At 42.3% G+C, this 18,820-nt stretch overlaps 1 protein-coding gene across 5 annotated transcripts in view; it reads left to right on the forward strand.

The window, feature by feature from the left end:
* daam1b (dishevelled associated activator of morphogenesis 1b) overlaps positions 1-18,820 on the forward strand; it is a 79,204-nt gene that overhangs the window by 38,508 nt on the left and 21,876 nt on the right. For all 5 annotated transcript variants that reach the window (XM_084091743.1, XM_084091746.1, XM_084091744.1 and 2 more), the window contains exons 3-5: positions 2,947-3,036; positions 17,004-17,075; positions 17,387-17,481. In XM_084091743.1, coding sequence (XP_083947869.1) covers positions 2,947-3,036; positions 17,004-17,075; positions 17,387-17,481 — 257 coding nt within the window. The remainder of the gene's footprint in view (positions 1-2,946; positions 3,037-17,003; positions 17,076-17,386; positions 17,482-18,820) is intronic.

An 18,820-nucleotide genomic window follows, 5' to 3' on the forward strand; every position in this document is an offset into this window, starting at 1 on the left:
ATTGATGGATTGATGCACGTGGCCCAGGCTTTAATGTTTGTTCTGTGACTGGATGCTGGGGCTTGATGTGGCGTGTTGGGTTCAGATAAGGCAAGGTGTGGTTTTCTGCATGAATGGAACATCCTGGTTATAGTCTGGCTGCCCTTGACAGTAATGAGACACTGTATGCGTATTTTCTTCATGCTTATGTGCCGGGGATGTCTAGACTTCTGCTGACTGTGCAGCTCGTTTCCGTTAAAAGCAGGGGGATTCTCAGGAACACGAGAGATAGAAGAGACACCAGGCCGGATGAGAGGAACAGCAGCTCTTCCTCTCTCCTGCATCCCTGTGGAGCATCAGGGACATCACTGTCACCAAGAGCTGCCAGACAGGAAGCCATTACCAGTTTTGGCAGGCAGATCTCTGAGTAGCATTACATGCAGGGATTTACAGTGAGAGATGTCCGCTGAGCAGACTCTTTATTAGCTTCTGCTGCTGAAATGGACTGATCAATGGTGGATCTGTTCCTTGAACGTGGTCCACTTCAGATTGGAGAGCTCAAATTCAATCAACTTTGACTGTTGAAGCTATGTCCTTTTCCACTATAATGTGTGCAGTTGTTGATGTGTGATAGGATTTATATGATAATAAAAATCGCTTTGTAAGTACAGTTCTGTTGGCATCCGTTTTTTTACAATAATTGATCATTCATTTATAATGTTACTAGTGATTCCCAGTTCAAATAAATACGGCTTTCTATTCATCAAAGAATCCTGAAACAATGCATCACGATTTTCTCAAAAATATTAAGCTGTTTTCAACATTGATTATAAGAAATAATTTTCTTGAGCAGTAAATCAACATATTAGAATGATTTCTGAAGGATCATGTGACACTGAAGACTCGAGTAATGATGCTGAAAATTCAGCTTCACAGGAATAAATTACATTATAAAATATATTAAAACAGCAAACAGTCCCTAGTGAAAAAAATGTATACCAAAATATTATTTGAAATACATTTATTTCATACTAAGTATACTACAAATCCATTACAATATTTACTGACATATCTCTGAGACTTGAAAACTTTACATTTCTTAATATTAAGCCTTAAAATGTGATTAATATCATTATTAGTAAGGACAGTATGATCACTGCATAATATTAGTCTTTAAATGCAAGATATTTAAAGTGAACCTAAAGTGTTCCACTTTAGCACAAACAAATATACTTAAGTAAATCTTTAGTTATGCCACTATTTCCGGAAATCTAAAGTGCATTAAGTACAAAATTAGTTGTTCCAATTTAGCAGACTTTAAGTATACCAAGAGTACAATTGCAGGGTATTTATAATAAGTACATAAATATTAAATGTATTTGTAGTATACTTAGCATAAAATAAAGTATTTCAGATACATTTTACATTAGGGGTTATTTTAAAATATGTACAATATTACCGTTCTTACTGTATTTTTGATCAAATAAATGCAACCTTGGTGAAATATAACAGGCTTTTTTCAAAAACATGAATGCACTAATTGTTTTACCTATAACCTTTAATAATTATTTTACATTCACTATAGGAGACTATGGGAAAATCTTGCCATTTGTGTCCCTGGAGGACAAGAGAATGGTGCTTTATGATGGAAACACCCTCATGTCATGAAAGACATGATTGTGTCATGAAAGTGTCTGATTGTACACTGATTCAGTTGCATGTTTCAGTGAATGGATTGCTCTCCTGTATACATTGTAATATGAATATTTTCGTTTGTGTGTGTGTGTGTGTGCAAGTGGAAAATCACAGTGGAATCGTAAGTTCGCATGGGACTCCCATGTCAAGAGCAGCTAACAAACAAACCAGGGCTTTCTTTGTGGAAACCTACACCAACTGTGGAGGACAAACCACAACACAGTGATTGTTGTGGTGTACTGCTATTTCAAGGACAAAACAAAAAGGAAATTACAAGTGGCAGAAGTTTATATGTAGTACTTTCATTGCCAAAGCCGTTGATTGTTCAATCGTCAGTCCTTTAGTATTTCCAACAGGATTGAGCAGAATTCACAATACATTTTGATGAATTTTAATGAAATCAGAGTCCATGACAGAGGAATTTACTGAATTACAATTTACATAAATTCAACAAAATCACAGACTTAAAAAATATAGTAATATTGTGAAATATTATTACAATTTCACATAATTGTTCTCTATTAAAATATGTATTAAAATGTGATTTATTCCTGTGACGGCAAGGCTGAATTTTCAGCATCTTTACTCCAGTCTTCAGTGTCACATGATCCTTCAGAAATCATTCTAATATGATTTGCTGCCAAAGAATTTGTTATTATTATCAATGTTGAAAACAGTTGTGTTGCTTAATATTTTTGTGGAAACGGTGATTCATTTTGTTTTCACAAGAACAAAGAGACGTTAGTGTGTGTACAAATGACTCACAACCCTGGAATGCATGACTATATATAATTTGATTATAAAACAAGCATTGACATTTTCATTAGTTAAGAAAAAACTTCTATTAACTGAGATATATCCAGTGTAATCCATATGATACATATCCTTTGTGTTTTTCAAACTCAAGTCAAGCAAAGTTCAAGTCAACTTTGATTTATTATCATTCCAACCATATACAAGTATACAGTGGAAAGAAATGTCATTTCACCAGGTCTGCAGTGCAAATCACCACTTAGTTTCTATCACAGACGTTTTCTTCTTTTTCTGTCAGTTTCCTCTGTGTCCTCTCTGCTGGAGGATGGGAAGAAAGTATTTGTGGGTAGGGAGAAAGTTGAAAAAAAAAAAACATTCTGTGGTTTCCACATGCTGTTATCATTGGTTTGTGGGTGGATATTGACCCTGCCTCGAGGGATTTACAGTTTGTTTTTGCCATGTCCAGGTTCAAAAATATCTAATCTGTCTTCTCTCTTTCTGTCTTTTTCTTTCATTCAGGATGAGCTGGACCTCACAGAGAAGCACAGAGAGGCCATGTTTGCCTTACCAGCAGAAAAGAAATGGCAGATATACTGCAGCAAGAAGAAGGTTAGACTTCCAACATTAGGCCATTTTGTGTGAGTGTGAGTGTGTGTGTGTTTTCCCAATCATCCTCAGTTGAAAGTTCAGTGCACCAGATTACACTGTCATCCTGTCAGAACGGTGTTTAAACATCTCATATATCAAATAGCTTGACGTAATCACCCCTCTGTCTGAAAGAGAAAGGATTCTGACTTAATGCCCCTTATCTTCACTTTCCCTGCTTTAAAAACGGCTAATCTATTAAATGTTTCCATTTATCTCTTCATTAATTACATGCCAGCAGAACTTTAGGATAAGTGGACATTTAGACTTCTTAAAGACAAGATGAAGAGACTTTCTCTTACGTTAAGTTCTTAGCAGATTCTTTCTTACCAAAGCGACCTGAAACAAAGTACATGCTGCACTTCAGGATATCCAGTTTCACTGTAAAAAATTAAACCGTGATTTTTACGGTAAAAAAACGGCAGCTGTGGTTGCCAGTACTTTACCGTAAAAAATTTGGTAGCAACGTTATTGGTTTTACAGACTTAACTTAAAATTTACAGTAATAAACCGTATTTTATTATCTGATATAATGTGAATTTACCGTCCTATTGAAGTATTAATATCTGTTTTGTACCATTGTAATACACTGATAACCACCAATCACAGCAGTGATGAGTCACATGATCAATCAAAGCTCATCACAAGCAGCTCTTCCACAAGAAAGATAGAAGCTGCACAGTGTCATTCACACACACACACACACACACTAAACACCATCACGGAAACACAAATTAAATTTTAAAAATGCAATAAACATTAATTTAACAACATTAAATGTAACATAAAACGTACTCGGTTACTAACGTAACCTCGGTTCTCTCTAGAAGAGGGAACGAGTACTGCGTTTTATCAAAACGCTACGGGAAAAGTCTCTTTTCACGAAACACTGAAGCAAAAATTATCCTTTAATTTTCATATATGTAAAACGCGTTGCGGCAGCAGCAGACAGCTGAAGCAAGACGGCTTGTCCGCTCATTGGCTGCTCTGCGGCAACTGCATAAGCCTATCGAGCGCAGGCTGATGCAACATCAGACCAATGAGGGCGCTTCGCGCCCTCCTCGCCACTTCCCGCCGAGACAGGCGTGGCTTACCTCTATAAAAGGAGCTCGAGAAGGCTGATTCACTTGATTTTGATCACCGAAGCGAACCAGAGTGAACCAAACGCACGGCAAGGGAACGCAGTACTCGTTCCCTCTTCTAGAGAGAACCGAGGTTACGTTAGTAACCGAGTACGTTCTCTTACGAGAGTTCTCTCGTACTGCGTTTTATCAAAACGCTACGGGAACCCCTTGCAAAACGCCGTGCGTGCTGGGATAAAAACACTGATCACCGGAAGCTATTTCAGGCATACAGTGCATAATCACCAGATAGACTCACACAGAGTCAGGGAATAAGGGGGGGAGCCTTAATTCCCTATACTGTAGCGTCCGCAGGCTTAACATGACCTCACAGGGAGAGTCTAAAGACAGGAGGGGTTTCCTCCGTCCTTATATAGACATGTCCACAGACGCGAATATGACATCACATAGCCAGGGTAGGGAGCCTGCACTAATGTGGGAAAACGTGGGTCTTACACAGTTCTGCCCAGTATAGTCGGTAGCGCGTTGCGCCTGTAAATAGATTACACCGACAAAAGCTTAGCCTGTAAGGCGGGAACCTCTAGGTATAAAACCTGATAAATGTAGACGGAGAGGCCCAGCCTGCCGCCGTACATATATCCTGTAAGGAAATCCCGCTGGACCAAGCCCACGAGGAGGCAACGCCTCTCGTAGAGTGCGCTCTGACTCCCAACGGGCATTGAATGCCCTTGGCAGTATAAGCCAGCGCTATGGCGTCAACTATCCATCTGGATAGACTCTGTTTCGAAACAGCCGTTCCTTTGGAACGTCCGCTGAACGAGACAAAGAGCTGCTCTGTCTGTCTGAAGGCAGCAGAGCGGAACATATAAGTTCTTAAAGCCCTAACAGGGCAAAGAAAACTCGAGTCCCCTTCCTCACTCGACGCCGGCAGGGCAGCCAGGGAAATAACCTGAGCCCGAAAAGGCGTGTTGAGGGATTTCGGCACATAGCCGTGCTTAGGTTTGAGTATGACTTTAGAGTCATTAGGACCAAACTCCAAGCACGTCGGGCTCACAGAGAGCGCGTGCAGATCGCCTATGCGCTTCACTGAAGCGAGAGCCATCAAAAACACTGTTTTGAAAGACAAATGTTTGAGGCTGATAGACTGGATAGGCTCGAAAGGGGCACCTTTCATGGCCGCCAGGACCGTAGAAAGGTCCCACATAGGGACTGAAGGAGGTCTGGGTGGATTCAGTCTCCTAGCTCCCCTGAGGAAGCGGATGACTAAATCATTCCTTCCCAGTGACTGACCCAGCGTTGAACCGGAGAACGCTGAAATAGCCGCCACATACACTTTGAGCGTGGAAGGGAATCTGCCCTTATCCAACAGCTCTTGTAGGAAGGAGAGAACCTCCGCTACCTCACATTCGAGGGGTGAAAGGCTCCGAGCTGTACACCAGCTGGAGAAAACCGACCACTTTGAAGCGTAGAGCCGCCTGGTCGACGGCGCTCTAGCCTCAGTGATGGTATTCATGACTCCCTCTGCGAGACCAACGGGTATCCGTTGAGCGCCCACACATGAAGGGACCACAGTTCCGGGTGTGGGTGCCAAATCGAGCCCCTGGCCTGCGAGAGGAGATCTCTCCTCAACGGCACTGGCCATGGAGCGATGTCTGCTAACTGCATCAGAACTGGGAACCATGCCTGGTTCTTCCAGAACGGTGCTACAAGCAGCACTGGGCATTTTGTTTTCCTGACCCGTTCCAACACCTGTGGCAGGAGGGAAACGGGGGGAAAAGCGTATAGCGGGCAGCGCGGCCACCTTTGGGACAGCGCGCTGTCGGTCTTTGAAAAGAATGCGGGGCAGTGAGCGTTTTCGTGGGACGCGAATAGGTCCACCTCCGCTTTGCCGAATCTCTCCCACAACAGCCGGACTGTTTGTGGGTGTAGAGACCATTCGCCTGTAGGAACGTTGTTCCTGGACAGTCTGTCCGGGCCCACATTCAGAAGCCCGGGTACATGCACTGCTCTCAGCGAGCGTAAGTTGTGCTGAGCCCATAGTAGGAGGCGTTTCGCCAGCCTGTACAGGGATATGGAATTCAGACCGCCCTGGCGATTTATGTAGGACACCACAGCCATGTTGTCCGAACGGACTATGACGTGTTGGTCCTTGATGTGGGGACAAAAACGCGTCAGCGCATTGTGCACTGCCAGCATTTCTAGGCAGTTTATGTGTTGGAGCTTTTCTCGTTCCGACCATAGGCCGAAGAACGGTCTGCCCTCGAGCAGCGCTCCCCATCCCGAGGTGGATGCGTCCGTCGACACCATCCTAACCCTCGAGGAAGTCCCCAGGCTTACACCTGATTGGTACCAGTCGTTCGCCATCCAAGGCACCAGGGCTGTGACACAGTCCTGATTGACCTTGAGGCGTAATTGACCGGACACCCACGCTCTGCGCGGTACCCGCGCTTTCAACCAGAACTGCAGCGGGCGCATGCGGAGCAAGCCCAGCCGGAGAACTGACGATGCTGAGGCCATGAGACCCAGCATCCTTTGAAATTTCCTGAGCGGGGTGAAAGCGCCGCGGCGGAAAGACGCTGAATGTTCAGCACACGCTGTGGCGACAGCTGCGCTGTCATAGACTGTGAGTCCAGAACTATACCCAGAAACGAAATCGTTTGACTGGGGTTCAGTGAACTCTTCGCCCAATTGACCGTGATACCAAGATTCTCGAGGTGATCGAGTAAAATGGCTCTGTGCTCTACGAGCTGAGATCGTGATTGGGCTAGGATCAACCAGTCGTCCAAGTAGTTCAGCACTCGCATGCCTCTGAGTCTGAGAGGAGCGAGCGCTGCATCCATGCATTTCGTAAATGTACGAGGTGCCAGGGACAAGCCGAAAGGCAGGACTGTATACTGGTATGTCTGACCCTCGAAGGCGAATCTCAAGAATCGCCTGTGATGTGACGCTATCTGTATTTGAAAATACGCGTCCTTCAGATCTATCGACATGAACCAGTCTTCCCGGCGAACATGCGCGAGAATTTTGCTGGTCGTGAGCATTTTGAAACGGCGTTTCACTAACACTCTGTTCAGTCGTCTTAGATCCAGAATGGGTCTGATACCGCCGTCCTTTTTGGGGACTAGAAAGTATCTGCTGTATATCCCCTGTTCGCTTTGATCTCGGGGAATAAGCTCTATCGCCCCTTTGCTTATCAGTTTTGATATTTCGGCGCGAAGTAGGTGTGCTACTTTCAGCGGTACCGAAGTTTCGACGCGCGCTGTGAAGCGCGGAGGGCGTCGAAAAAACTGTAGCGAGAAGCCTCTCTTTATAATGCCTAAGACCCAGTCCGAAACCCCTGGAAGCGCTGCCCATGCATCTGCATGGTTGGCTAAGGGCCGGATACAGAGCGCGCTCTGTTCGCCGTGCGACAGAGGTGCTACGGGGCTCACAAACGTAGGCGTTATGCCTGCGGCATTTGAGGCGGGGGGCGCGCTTAATACAGCGGGCGGAGCGCTCGTCCTCGACCTTACAACAGTGCTTGGCTGAGTGAGGGAGGGCTGCGCGAGTCCCGTGGGACTCATGTGTGCGAGTAGATGTGGGCTGGGAGCGGACACATTTACTGCTTTGGGCGCGCTGCCTGTGTAAGCAGCGCGCGCGCTCATAGGTCTCGTTTTTACAGAGAGCCTGTGATCTGATAGACATAGTGTTCGTGGGCACTGAGTAGTGGGCACTTTTACTATGTGGGGAGCGCAATCGACCTGAGTCGATTTTATTTGCGCGAGCCCTAAGTGCAGGGCTGTGCTTGTGTGTAGGGATGGGCACTGAGAAGTGGGCATCGACACTACATTTATAGCACCATCGGCCGTGGCCGGGACACCAGAAATACCGTGAGTAAGTGTGGGCGCGGGAGAGCGGGCACAGTTACTGCAATGAGTGCACTGTCTGTCTGAGCAGAGTGAATGCACACAGGTTTCGTCTTTACAGAAACCACAAGGCATGCAGAACATAGTGTTTGTGGGCACTAGGCAGTGGGCACGTTCACTATGTTGCGTGCGTGATCGACCCGAGTCGAATATATGAGCGCGGGCCCTGTGTGAAGGGCTGTGCTAGTGTGTAGGGATGGGCACTAGCAGTGGGCATCTTCTCTACACATATAGCATCATCGGCCGTGCTCGTGGGCAGCAAAAAACACGTCTGCAGTTGTCTCTCGGGGAACAAACAGAGTGATTTGCATTCGGCGGCATAAATATTTTCTGCCGGCCGGCCTGGGGTTCGAACCTCCAATCCCCGCGCGCAAGTCTAAGAATCTACCACTGGACCACAGTGAAGATACATAGACACGGTCAGCGCGAGTATTATCCGCACTGGCGTTTGCTTGCAGGCATGTACCACGTGCTCGTGGCCAGCAAAAAACACGTCTGCAGTTGCCTCTCGGGGAACAAACAGAGTGATTTGCATTCGGCGGCATAAATATTTTCTGCCGGCCGGCCTGGGGTTCGAACCTCCGATCACCCGCGCGCAAGTCTAAGAATCTACCACTGGACCACAGTAAAGATACATAGACAAAGTCAGCGCGAGTATTATCCACACTGGCGTTTGCTTGCAGGCATGTACCACGTGCTCGTGGCCAGCAAAAAACACGTCTGCAGTTGCCTCTCGGGGAACAGACAGAGTGATTTGCATTTTCAGACGCCTGCAAAATGCCAGAATGTGAGAAGAGTGGAAATCGCCCAGTTTCAGCGGGGCTGAAAACACTCCATTCTCCTTTCGCCAGTGACGCGCGGGAACCGTAGAAACGGTGTTCGGTTGCAGGCAAGCGGGTACTACGCGCTCGCTGGCTGCAAAATGCATCTCTGCAGTCGCCTTCAGGGGACTTACAGAGCAAGCATTGGCGGCATAAATATATATGCCGCTAGACCGGGATCCGAACCCCGGTCTCCCGCGTGGAGAGCCTATAATTCCACCACTGAGCCACAGGGGGATACAGGCTTTGAAAGCGGCGTCAACATGTATTCTTCGGCGTTTGCTGGCAGGCAAGCGTGTAACAGACTCACTTGCTGCAATAATATTTCCAGTCGCCGAACAGGGAACTGAGAAATGTGAGAGAAAAGAGGTCAGACCGACCAACGGTGGGACTAAGAACACTCTTTTCTCCTTCGCCGGTGAATGACGCGTGCAGAGGCAGGGTAGCTTTTCTTGTAACGTAAAGAAAAACTAATCCCGCCATCCGCTTCCAGGAAGGGCAGCCTCGGAAGGATGCCCGGTGAGTCCTCAGAGTCACCTTAGGCAATTGGCTCGGAGTGAAGGCGTTCGCCGTCAGCGAGCGCGAGCGCTGCATGAGAAGGCATCTTGAAAAAGACGCAGCTCTTTTAGGGGTGTGTGTTGCAAAGCGAACACACACACACACACAAACACAAGAACAAGAATGTAAAGGATATGGCGTCGGAAAGCGCAGCAGGTACGGCGGTAGAAGGCGGCGTTGGCCAGCGGCTTCAAGGGCTCGTCCCGCTGAAGTGCTTGCATCAGACGACGCGTGCTTCCTCGTGATCCAGCGATGCGTGCGCTTCGCTGAAGAGATTAAAATCAAGTGAATCAGCCTTCTCGAGCTCCTTTTATAGAGGTAAGCCACGCCTGTCTCGGCGGGAAGTGGCGAGGAGGGCGCGAAGCGCCCTCATTGGTCTGATGTTGCATCAGCCTGCGCTCGATAGGCTTATGCAGTTGCCGCAGAGCAGCCAATGAGCGGACAAGCCGTCTTGCTTCAGCTGTCTGCTGCTGCCGCAACGCGTTTTACATATATGAAAATTAAAGGATAATTTTTGCTTCAGTGTTTCGTGAAAAGAGACTTTTCCCGTAGCGTTTTGATAAAACGCAGTACGAGAGAACTCTCGTAAGAGAACCCTAATGTACATAACTGATTAGAAAAAACGAAGAAAACTATGAAGAAACATAGTTATTTCAACAAAAATACATCAAATGTGAAGTGTCACAGGGAATTGTGGGAATGTCAATTTACGGTTTTCACTGTAAATTATACAATGAGTTGTTCTTTTTCACTTCCAAAAACTATAAATTTAACGGTATTTTACAGTAAAATTACATTAAATGTACCATTAGATCTATCACAGTTATTTACCGTATATAGTACGGTCTTTTACCGTTAAAATTACGATAATTTTTTACAGTGTTGTTACTGCGGAGAGAATTTGGCAGTGTATCAGTCAGTCTGTTTATTTAGGCGTTACTTTCATCATCTGAGAACTAAAAAAAATGGTGACTCACGAGCATTTAAGGTAAATGAGGAGGTATTTTCTGCTTGAGAAATACTTTGTTTTGTTTTGTTAGCCTGGTTTGGCCAGTAAAGCTACCACAATTTGCATTTTAGATGAACGTGCATTTCATTTAACTTTCTTTTCTCAAATGTTATTTACATTATTAGCCTTTTTTATTAAATGCCCAGCCTTCTTTATAAAATAAAGTTAGAACAAATACTATTAGGTTTTTGATTTGCAATAATAGCTGGACATTTTTTTCTGCTGTGTTAATAGATAACTATGATCAACAAAATACTGGTTAACACTAGACATTGGCCTTATGCCATTGAGTCACTGTTAAGCCATGCAAGATGAGTTCACCAACTTCAAGAAAAGGCGTTAGACTTGATTAGTTTGTGATGGGAATGGAGGAATTTACTATGTCCTTGTTGTATTTTGAACATTTGCCATAAACGAGGTCATCACATGGGTCTGCTGTTCCCACCACTTGATTCTGTCAGCTAATGTTTTGTTAAAAAGCAAATCCTATTTTATGAAATCACACTTATTCATTTATACTGGACATCGCTGCGTGTTTAGGAATGCTCGATACGGTGAGGCCAAGTCATACCATTTATCCTCCATGACCTAATGGAGCGCAGAGAGCAGTGAAACGCTGGAGGGATGGGTGGTGTTTAAAATGACATCAAACCCTCCATGATGCCACAAACATAAGTCCTGCCAGCCTGTTCTTCTGATGTGAATCCATGTGTTTAACTGAAGACAGCATGAGCACTGAAACCTGGCGCACATACACAGCCAAAGACAGTGGGTGGTCGGTGGTTACCTGCCAGTGATGTGACAGCAATACAGTCAGGGTGATAGAAAGCACACTGAAGTGGCGAAATCCTGCAGGTCTATAAACTGTTTGTTCTTAGTTAAATGTTCACACTGAAGCGTAAAGACCCATTGCAACTCAGTAAGCAGACTGTAGCTGCATTTGAAACGGGCTATTTTGTGCTGTATTTAATAAAACTGTTTCTAACATCTGTTCTTTAATTATGCGCGTGTAATGAATACACTTAGGACGCACTGTGTTCATGCTGGCATTGTAAATTTCAATGAACAGCAATGTGGCTGACGACATTGTAGGTCACATGACAAATATGACACCTCGACTTGGTTAGTACAGTCACGGTGTTGGTCAGATGTGCACAAGTGTAGAATTATTTAAAGGAATTACATTTAAGGGATAAAAAAAAAAAAAAATTCTAGGTCTAATTGTAGTCGTGAAGAAATCAATTTATTAAATGTTTGGCTACTTGCATCTTACCATGCACTTTTTCACTGTTAAAACTAAAGCATTGCGTTGGAATTAACACTCAGTAAGGGGGAACAGTAAGGCCCCTCGTTTGAGCTGGTTGTCAATTTGTCAATCTCAATCATTTTGACATTGACGAGCACTGTTTGACCTCTGAGGAGACCAGCTTACTTTTAAACCTTTTTTTTTTCATCCAAACAACAAATAGAGCAGTGTGTAATGGAGCGCCGAAGAGCAGCATCAAGAATATTAAATATTGGGTTGGACAATCTGGACATTTATTGTAATGCTGTAATTCTACTATGTGCATGATTTTTTTCTGTTCTCTAGATATGTGATTCTGAGAGATTTTTCTTTTTTCTTTTTTGCTTCAATAAACCATATGATGCATTAAAAGAAAGTGCCCCACTGGGATTTTTCTTAGACGTCCATATCTATGAATTGTAGTGGTTCAAAAGCTGGTATTGGTTACAGGTTGACCATCTGTCTGGCCATTACATCTATTCCTGTATAGCCACATATGCTGTGTCCCAATTACAGACCTAATTCCTCATTGTCATGGGACACTGAGCCGAAAGAGGCCATGACGTGAAGTAGGGCGCTCAAAATTGTCTTTTGACTTCTAGTTATTAAGTGGCGAGAAGGATTTTTATAAATGTTTTGTAAATGACCTGCTTTCTGATCCTGTTTTTTGGAAGCGCAGCAGTTGGCCCGATTGGGATGCCGTTTCTGTGTTTTGATAAGTGTCTGTCAGCCACATTTGATTTAGCTCTACTTGCATCAGGAGGTCATGCTCCACGATCCAACACATGGAACTAATGAAAAAGATTTAAGACGGTGAGCGGATGGATGAGATTAAGGAAGAATATGTCTGTCGTGAGACTGCCCGTGGCTGTGCAGCAGCATTCATGCAGACTCAGCACAGTGCCCAGTCTGGGACTAGTAAAACAGGGACTTGGCGCTCTTCCCCAGGGCTTCGGTCTGGGATAGGAGGGTGGACGGATAAGGGAAGCCGTGGTTGGTCCAAAGCAAACAGGAAGGCCTCCATTTGCAGGTGCAGATTATGTTATCTGCAAAAGCCGGGAGCTTTTGATGGGTCTGTCAACCCTGGGAAATTCACACCAGTCATCTCTTTCATTACCTTCTCTTTCCATGTATAAATAAGGTGTAGACATCTTGATTTTGACACAAACTAGATGTAATTTTAATGTGTTAATACATGACTCATATCTTAAATATTAATTTATGCAGTTAATTCCATAATAAACAATTAATTTATAGAAAATAATTTAGTCTTCGAATCATCTTAGTATAATTTTTTTTTCTCATCAAATAATGATATTAATATTAAAATCAATAAATGTATACCAGCTTTATTACATATTAGTGTTAATTAACACTAGGCTGCATTTATTTGATCAAAGATCCAGTAGTATTGTGAAACATTATTACAATTTAAAATGACTTTTCTATTTAAAATGTAATTTATTCCTGTGGTGGCAGAGCGGAATGTCATTACTCCAGTAATTCAGTGTAACAACATGATCTTTCAGAAGATTTGGTTCTCAAGAAACATTTCTTATTTTTAGCAATGTTGAAAACAGTTGTGCTGCTTAATTTTTTTAAACCACAATATATATTTTTCAGGATTCTTTGATTAATAGAAGAAAAAAACCCAGCAATTTTTGAAATATTTGACTTGTTTGACAGCTCATACTGTATAGGACGTTTATTGGTAGTTATCAGCCAGAGCTGCTAAACCAGTTGCAATCTGATCACAGGTTCAACACTGAGCTTAAAAAGGTGAGTCAGAGGTGACTGTCTGACATCTCTCATATGATATCACATGACGTGACGGAGCACAAACCAGAAAATGTGTTGCAGGACGGGGCTGTAAAAAAAACAAAACATTTTTGTCAAGACAGCAAACCCACATTCCAGGCCAGAGAGCATGTGCGGTTGCTCATTTCAAAACAAATAGTCTGTGTACAGTCTAAGTGTCAGGTTGAGAATGAAAAACCAAATTATGACGCAAAAATCTCCCGGCAACATCAGAGATCATTTACATTTAGTCTTAAAGATAAACCATCATTTAAAAGTTTGGTGTCAAAGTAGCAAATGTTCAAAGTAGCAAACGTATTCAATTCTGAGGGTCAGAGGGATGGCTTAAAAATGGCCGTGCAAATCTATGACTGTGCACTTCAAGGAAAACACAAAATTTATAACTAAAAATGTGTACAAAATGGCCTCTAAGTCATGAAAGTAATTTTTTTTTGTCTCTTAGTGCTTCTGGAAGGGAAGGGTAACAGAAGTATAGGGCTCTTATAACCCCTGTGAAGGGCGAGGACTATTTTAACTTTGATTCCCAAACTGTTTTGCTGACATCTCCTTCTGTACGGTGTGTTGAGTACAGTGATTATTCACCTGCGCCCTGATCTCAATGTCTCAATGCACTCAGGTGCAAGCTCTCCTGGCTCAAGACCAAAGCTCCAGGTACAGTATCAGCTGTCCTGCTCCTGGCAAAGGATCATTAAGAATAGTCAGTGTGGATATTAATCCGAGTTGCCTCAATTGTCCCCATTGTGGAGAAATAAACATTAGTAATCAGAGCTTTCTGATCACTACAAAATAAATGGATGCCATTGTAATCTTACTCTCTTTCTCTTTGCTGAAGCATTCAGTGTTTTTATTTAAAAAAAAATAGTTAATGGTGGATGGACAGAAGAGGAAGAGTCTTGATCTTGTTTTGTTTTTTCTAAGTCAGGGGCTATCAAGCTTTTCGCCTGAGTTCCTTGGGCGGTGATCCAACAAATACATAGACAAGTGGGTTCAAATGAGCAGAGTTAATCTCTGACCCATCGCTGTCTGGCAGATGTGAAAGATTAGACCTGTAGGGCTGAAGTCAACATTGACAGTTTCCCTCTGAATTGTGAATTTAGTCAACAAATCAGAATATTGCAAAAAATGATTTACCAATAAAGCAGCATTTCTATCAAAATTTCCATTTTAATTCACACACACACACTTGCATGCACACATATATGCATGTCTTCTTATCATTGAATAAAATATGTATTTATATTTTTAACTGCATTTTGGATTTGTTTGTGTATTTGGCCTGTGCATATGTTCAGTGCGAAAATTAGTGCAATAAACATTTTCATTTCAATGAATCGCTGTTAATTTGCTTTCAGGCCGACTTTAGTGCTTTTCAACACACTGTGAAAAATCTGGCCAGCCAATAAGATTTGCGCTTTTAGTCACATGCACACACTACTGCTGCTGTTACATAAAACTACAACTTGGTGGCGCTCACGGACAGACTTTTTTTTAAGTGACAGTAAATAGCAGAGGAAGAATCCCGATCTGACTCTCTTGTCTCTATAATTTTGTATTTGGTGGTGTTTGAGGAACACTGTAGTGAATAAAAAAATATAGGGTAATCGGGGTATTTCTACTTTTTTAAAAGCGCCACCTACTGTCAGAGAGTGAAACTTCGCCCGTCTGCTGAATTTTGTACACATTGATCTGAGCAGACAAATTCCTTGCAAAAATCTGACCGAATTTTCATGCAGAACATAATTTTTGGTGGGAGCAGGCCTTTTTTTTGCTGTTTTTATCCAGTATGTGATATCCCAAAATATATGCAGATAACAACCTGGCAATTCTCACTTGAAAGCTATGCAAAAATTGAACAATTCTTGTTCAGGTAATTGTTGGTGCTTATTTTTAGCAATGCAGTTTAAATGCAATCTCACTCAGTTTGTTGATCATTTTTATCTGTTGATATTTGCAGATCTTTACGCTGATTCATCTTCCTCTTAACATATTTCGTGAAATAGTAATTATCTGAACTGAACACATTGAAGCATCGATGGTTCTTAGAAAGAGCGCCTCTCCGAACCGTCCTCAGCCAACAATATCACAGTCGTTATGACATGTCTGTCTGAGAATGAAGTGCTCATGGGAAGAGGGCAGAGGGAAGTCCTTCACAGCATGAGAATGAGTCCTGCCAAAGATCCACGTTGATGCTTTGCTCATTAAGGCCAAATGGTGAGTGGGGAGTTGAGGAGAAATATGCAGGACGGTGGAAGTTCACCGGTCTCCAGGCCGGCATTCAAGACTCCCCGTTTATCCCAACAGATGCCCGTTTGTGAGGTGCCATCATCTCCCAAAAGGCTTGGCAGAGCCGGGTGTAAAACATCCCACGCAGTTGCTGCAAGAAGCTCATTGCTATGCCAGATTTTTTTCCTTTCCAGTGTGTTCGGTGAACACGATATACAATTAAACTACTTATTAGTGGCTGTGCGGGCAGCCCGTGCTTGTTTTGAGAGGGAAGCTGTCACACTTCACAAGTTCCACTCGTTTTTGATTCATTACTCCCTGCGTAGCTCTCTGCTTTCCTGCTTTTCTTCTGAATCTTACTGCGTTTCAGCTATTGTGGCATTGGCTCAATCTGGGAGCTGTGTTGTTTCTCTAGCGTCTGTGATTCTCTGCTGGCCTACTTAAAGCCTGTGCTATTTCTGCCAGTGCTTTGAGCGTGATGTTCTGTTTCAGATCTGCTTTTTCTGAGTCGGTATGTTTGGGAAAGTGTGTACGTGTCGGGGGGAGGTGAGGTTCACCTGGGAATATATGCAGTGTGAATCTTATTGCATGTTTTATCTGCTTTGGTTACATATAATAGTAAGCAATGAATATACAGATACTTTGGTTAAATACCAGCTTCAAACTACAAAGAGAAATTATGCAAAGAAAAAGAAACCAAAGAAATAAGAGGTATTGTCATTGAAAAAAGGTTTAAAAAAATAGCAACATCTAAATGCAGAAGGAACGATAGACTAAATAAATGCCTCGCAGATAAGCCAATTCACACTTTTGTCAGCTGAATATTTGGTTTCACTCAACTGGCCGGTATCAAAATAAGATCATTTTCAAGATAAAGATAATTTTTCATTGCCGCAGAGTTAGGAACGTCTCATTCCCACTGAAGCGTCCAAATTATGTCATTCCCAATAACATTCCGAAACCACGTTTTCCTTCCCAGCTCATTCCCGATATGCTGTTTCACATTCCTCTATTCCCAGTGTCATGTTCCTGTTGTGTGCACTCTGATAGGCATCATGCAGAAGACAGTGTGGATTAATGGTGTGTGCTTGAAGTGAAAACAAGAGCCGTGTTGACGTTGTTTTTCAATAAACTCATGCTGACATGCTTACATAAATGTTTTGAAGACATAATTTAAAGGTAAAGTTTGTTATTTCTGTGCCTTTTAATACATTTGTATTTCTCTCTCAGGAAACAGAGGAGAATAAAGGTGCTACTAGCTGGCCAGAGTACTACATTGACCAGCTCAATTCAATGGCAGCTGTAAGTATGTCATTTTTGACTTTTTCTTTTCTTAAAACAATGGTTATTGGTGCTCTTAGTGGTTACCCTAAGGCTGTGTGTCCACTAAAGTGCTTTAGCCAGCTTGAAAACAATTGTAAAAAAATATGCTAGCCTCGAAAAAAAATAAAATACTTTGGTGGACACACAGCCTAATTATATATTATACATGTTACATTCCAATTCGGCATTGTGGCCTTAAAACACGACATGTATCAGTGCTTAGAGATGTACGTCTTATCTGGCTAACATGTGCTTCTAGTGTAAGCATGGCTTCTCATTTTATTTTGCAGAGGAAGACTCTGTTGGCCTTGGAGAAGGAAGAAGAGGAGGAACGCAACAAGACCATTGAAAGCCTTAAAACGGCACTGCGAACACAACCCATGAGGTCTGCTATGTTTTTTATAATGTCAAGACATTTATATTTACATATGGTTTTAAGTGTAACACTACGGTTTAAAAGTGTGGGGTCAGAAAGAATGAATACTTTTTATTCAGCAAGGATGCATTAAATTGGTCAAAAAGTACATTAAAGATAAAATGTTACAAAATGCTGTTTTCAATTTTGATAACAATAAGAAATGTTTCTTAAGCACAAAATCAGCATGTTAGAATGATTTCTGAAGGATCATGTGACACTGAAGACTGGAGTTATGATGCTGAAAATTCAGATTTAGCATTTAGATTTAGCAGAAATAAATTACCGGTACATTTTAAAATATATTGAAATAGAAAATCGTTATTTTTAATTGTAATAATATTTCACAATATTACTGTTTTTACTGTAATGCAAATTTTATCAAATAAATGCAGCCTTGGTGAGCATAATAAATCTTACAAACCCCACATTTTGAACAGAAGTGTAAATATAAATTTTTGTCCACTTTGTATCTTAAATGGTCCATATTCAATTTCTAAATACATTTTTTTTTTTTTTGGACATTATTGACTTTACTTGAAGCTATGCACAGCTGTCTTAAGGCAATATTTTATTTAACACTTCATTAATTTTTCCATTGGCAAGTACCTCACTCTCTTATTAAACAAACGCTTCCCTTATGGTGTTTTGGTTCTCATTATGCAAATGAGATTACTTTCACCAAACACACATGCTCACAGGCACTTGCGTTTGATCAGTGGTTCCTGCTCTGCCCATTTGATCCGAAGGTCAGGTCATCAGCACTGACCTCTGCAGGGCTCGGGTCAAAACACTCCAGCCCTCTTTGTGCCTAATAACGTTCAGGCTACATATCAAGTCATTCCTTTCACAGTTTTGGCAATTGTATTTAAAGTCAAGTGTTTTATAGGGGCCATAAATCAGTCTAGTTACTGATGTGATATATTTTTTCGCATTCATCACCTCCCTGTGGAGTTGATCATTTTCACATGTACTAATTGTTTTTGAAGACATGGCCTAGCGGTTAGCACACATACTCCAGTCACATTGAGTTGTGGTGTTCATGTTGCAAATTTAATGAGGGTTTGAATCCAGCCCATGTTGTGTGGCAATCCTATTGCACCATCTTCTCCCCATCATTTCCTGTCGCCTCTTTACTTTTGCTTATAAAAAAACAAACAAAAAAACAATATATATTGCAGGTAGCTACAGGTTTTTTTTTTACTGTGCAAAAAATGCATAGAAAAACTAAAAGCTCGCAGGAAAAAGCATACATTGACTAGAGCACAATTATCAGGTATTAATATTTCGTTGTTTCTCTGTTGTTTTT

The sequence above is a fragment of the Abramis brama genome (assembly GCF_963993115.1).
Source record: "Abramis brama genome assembly, chromosome: 18".
Lineage (NCBI taxonomy): Eukaryota > Metazoa > Chordata > Actinopteri > Cypriniformes > Leuciscidae > Abramis > Abramis brama.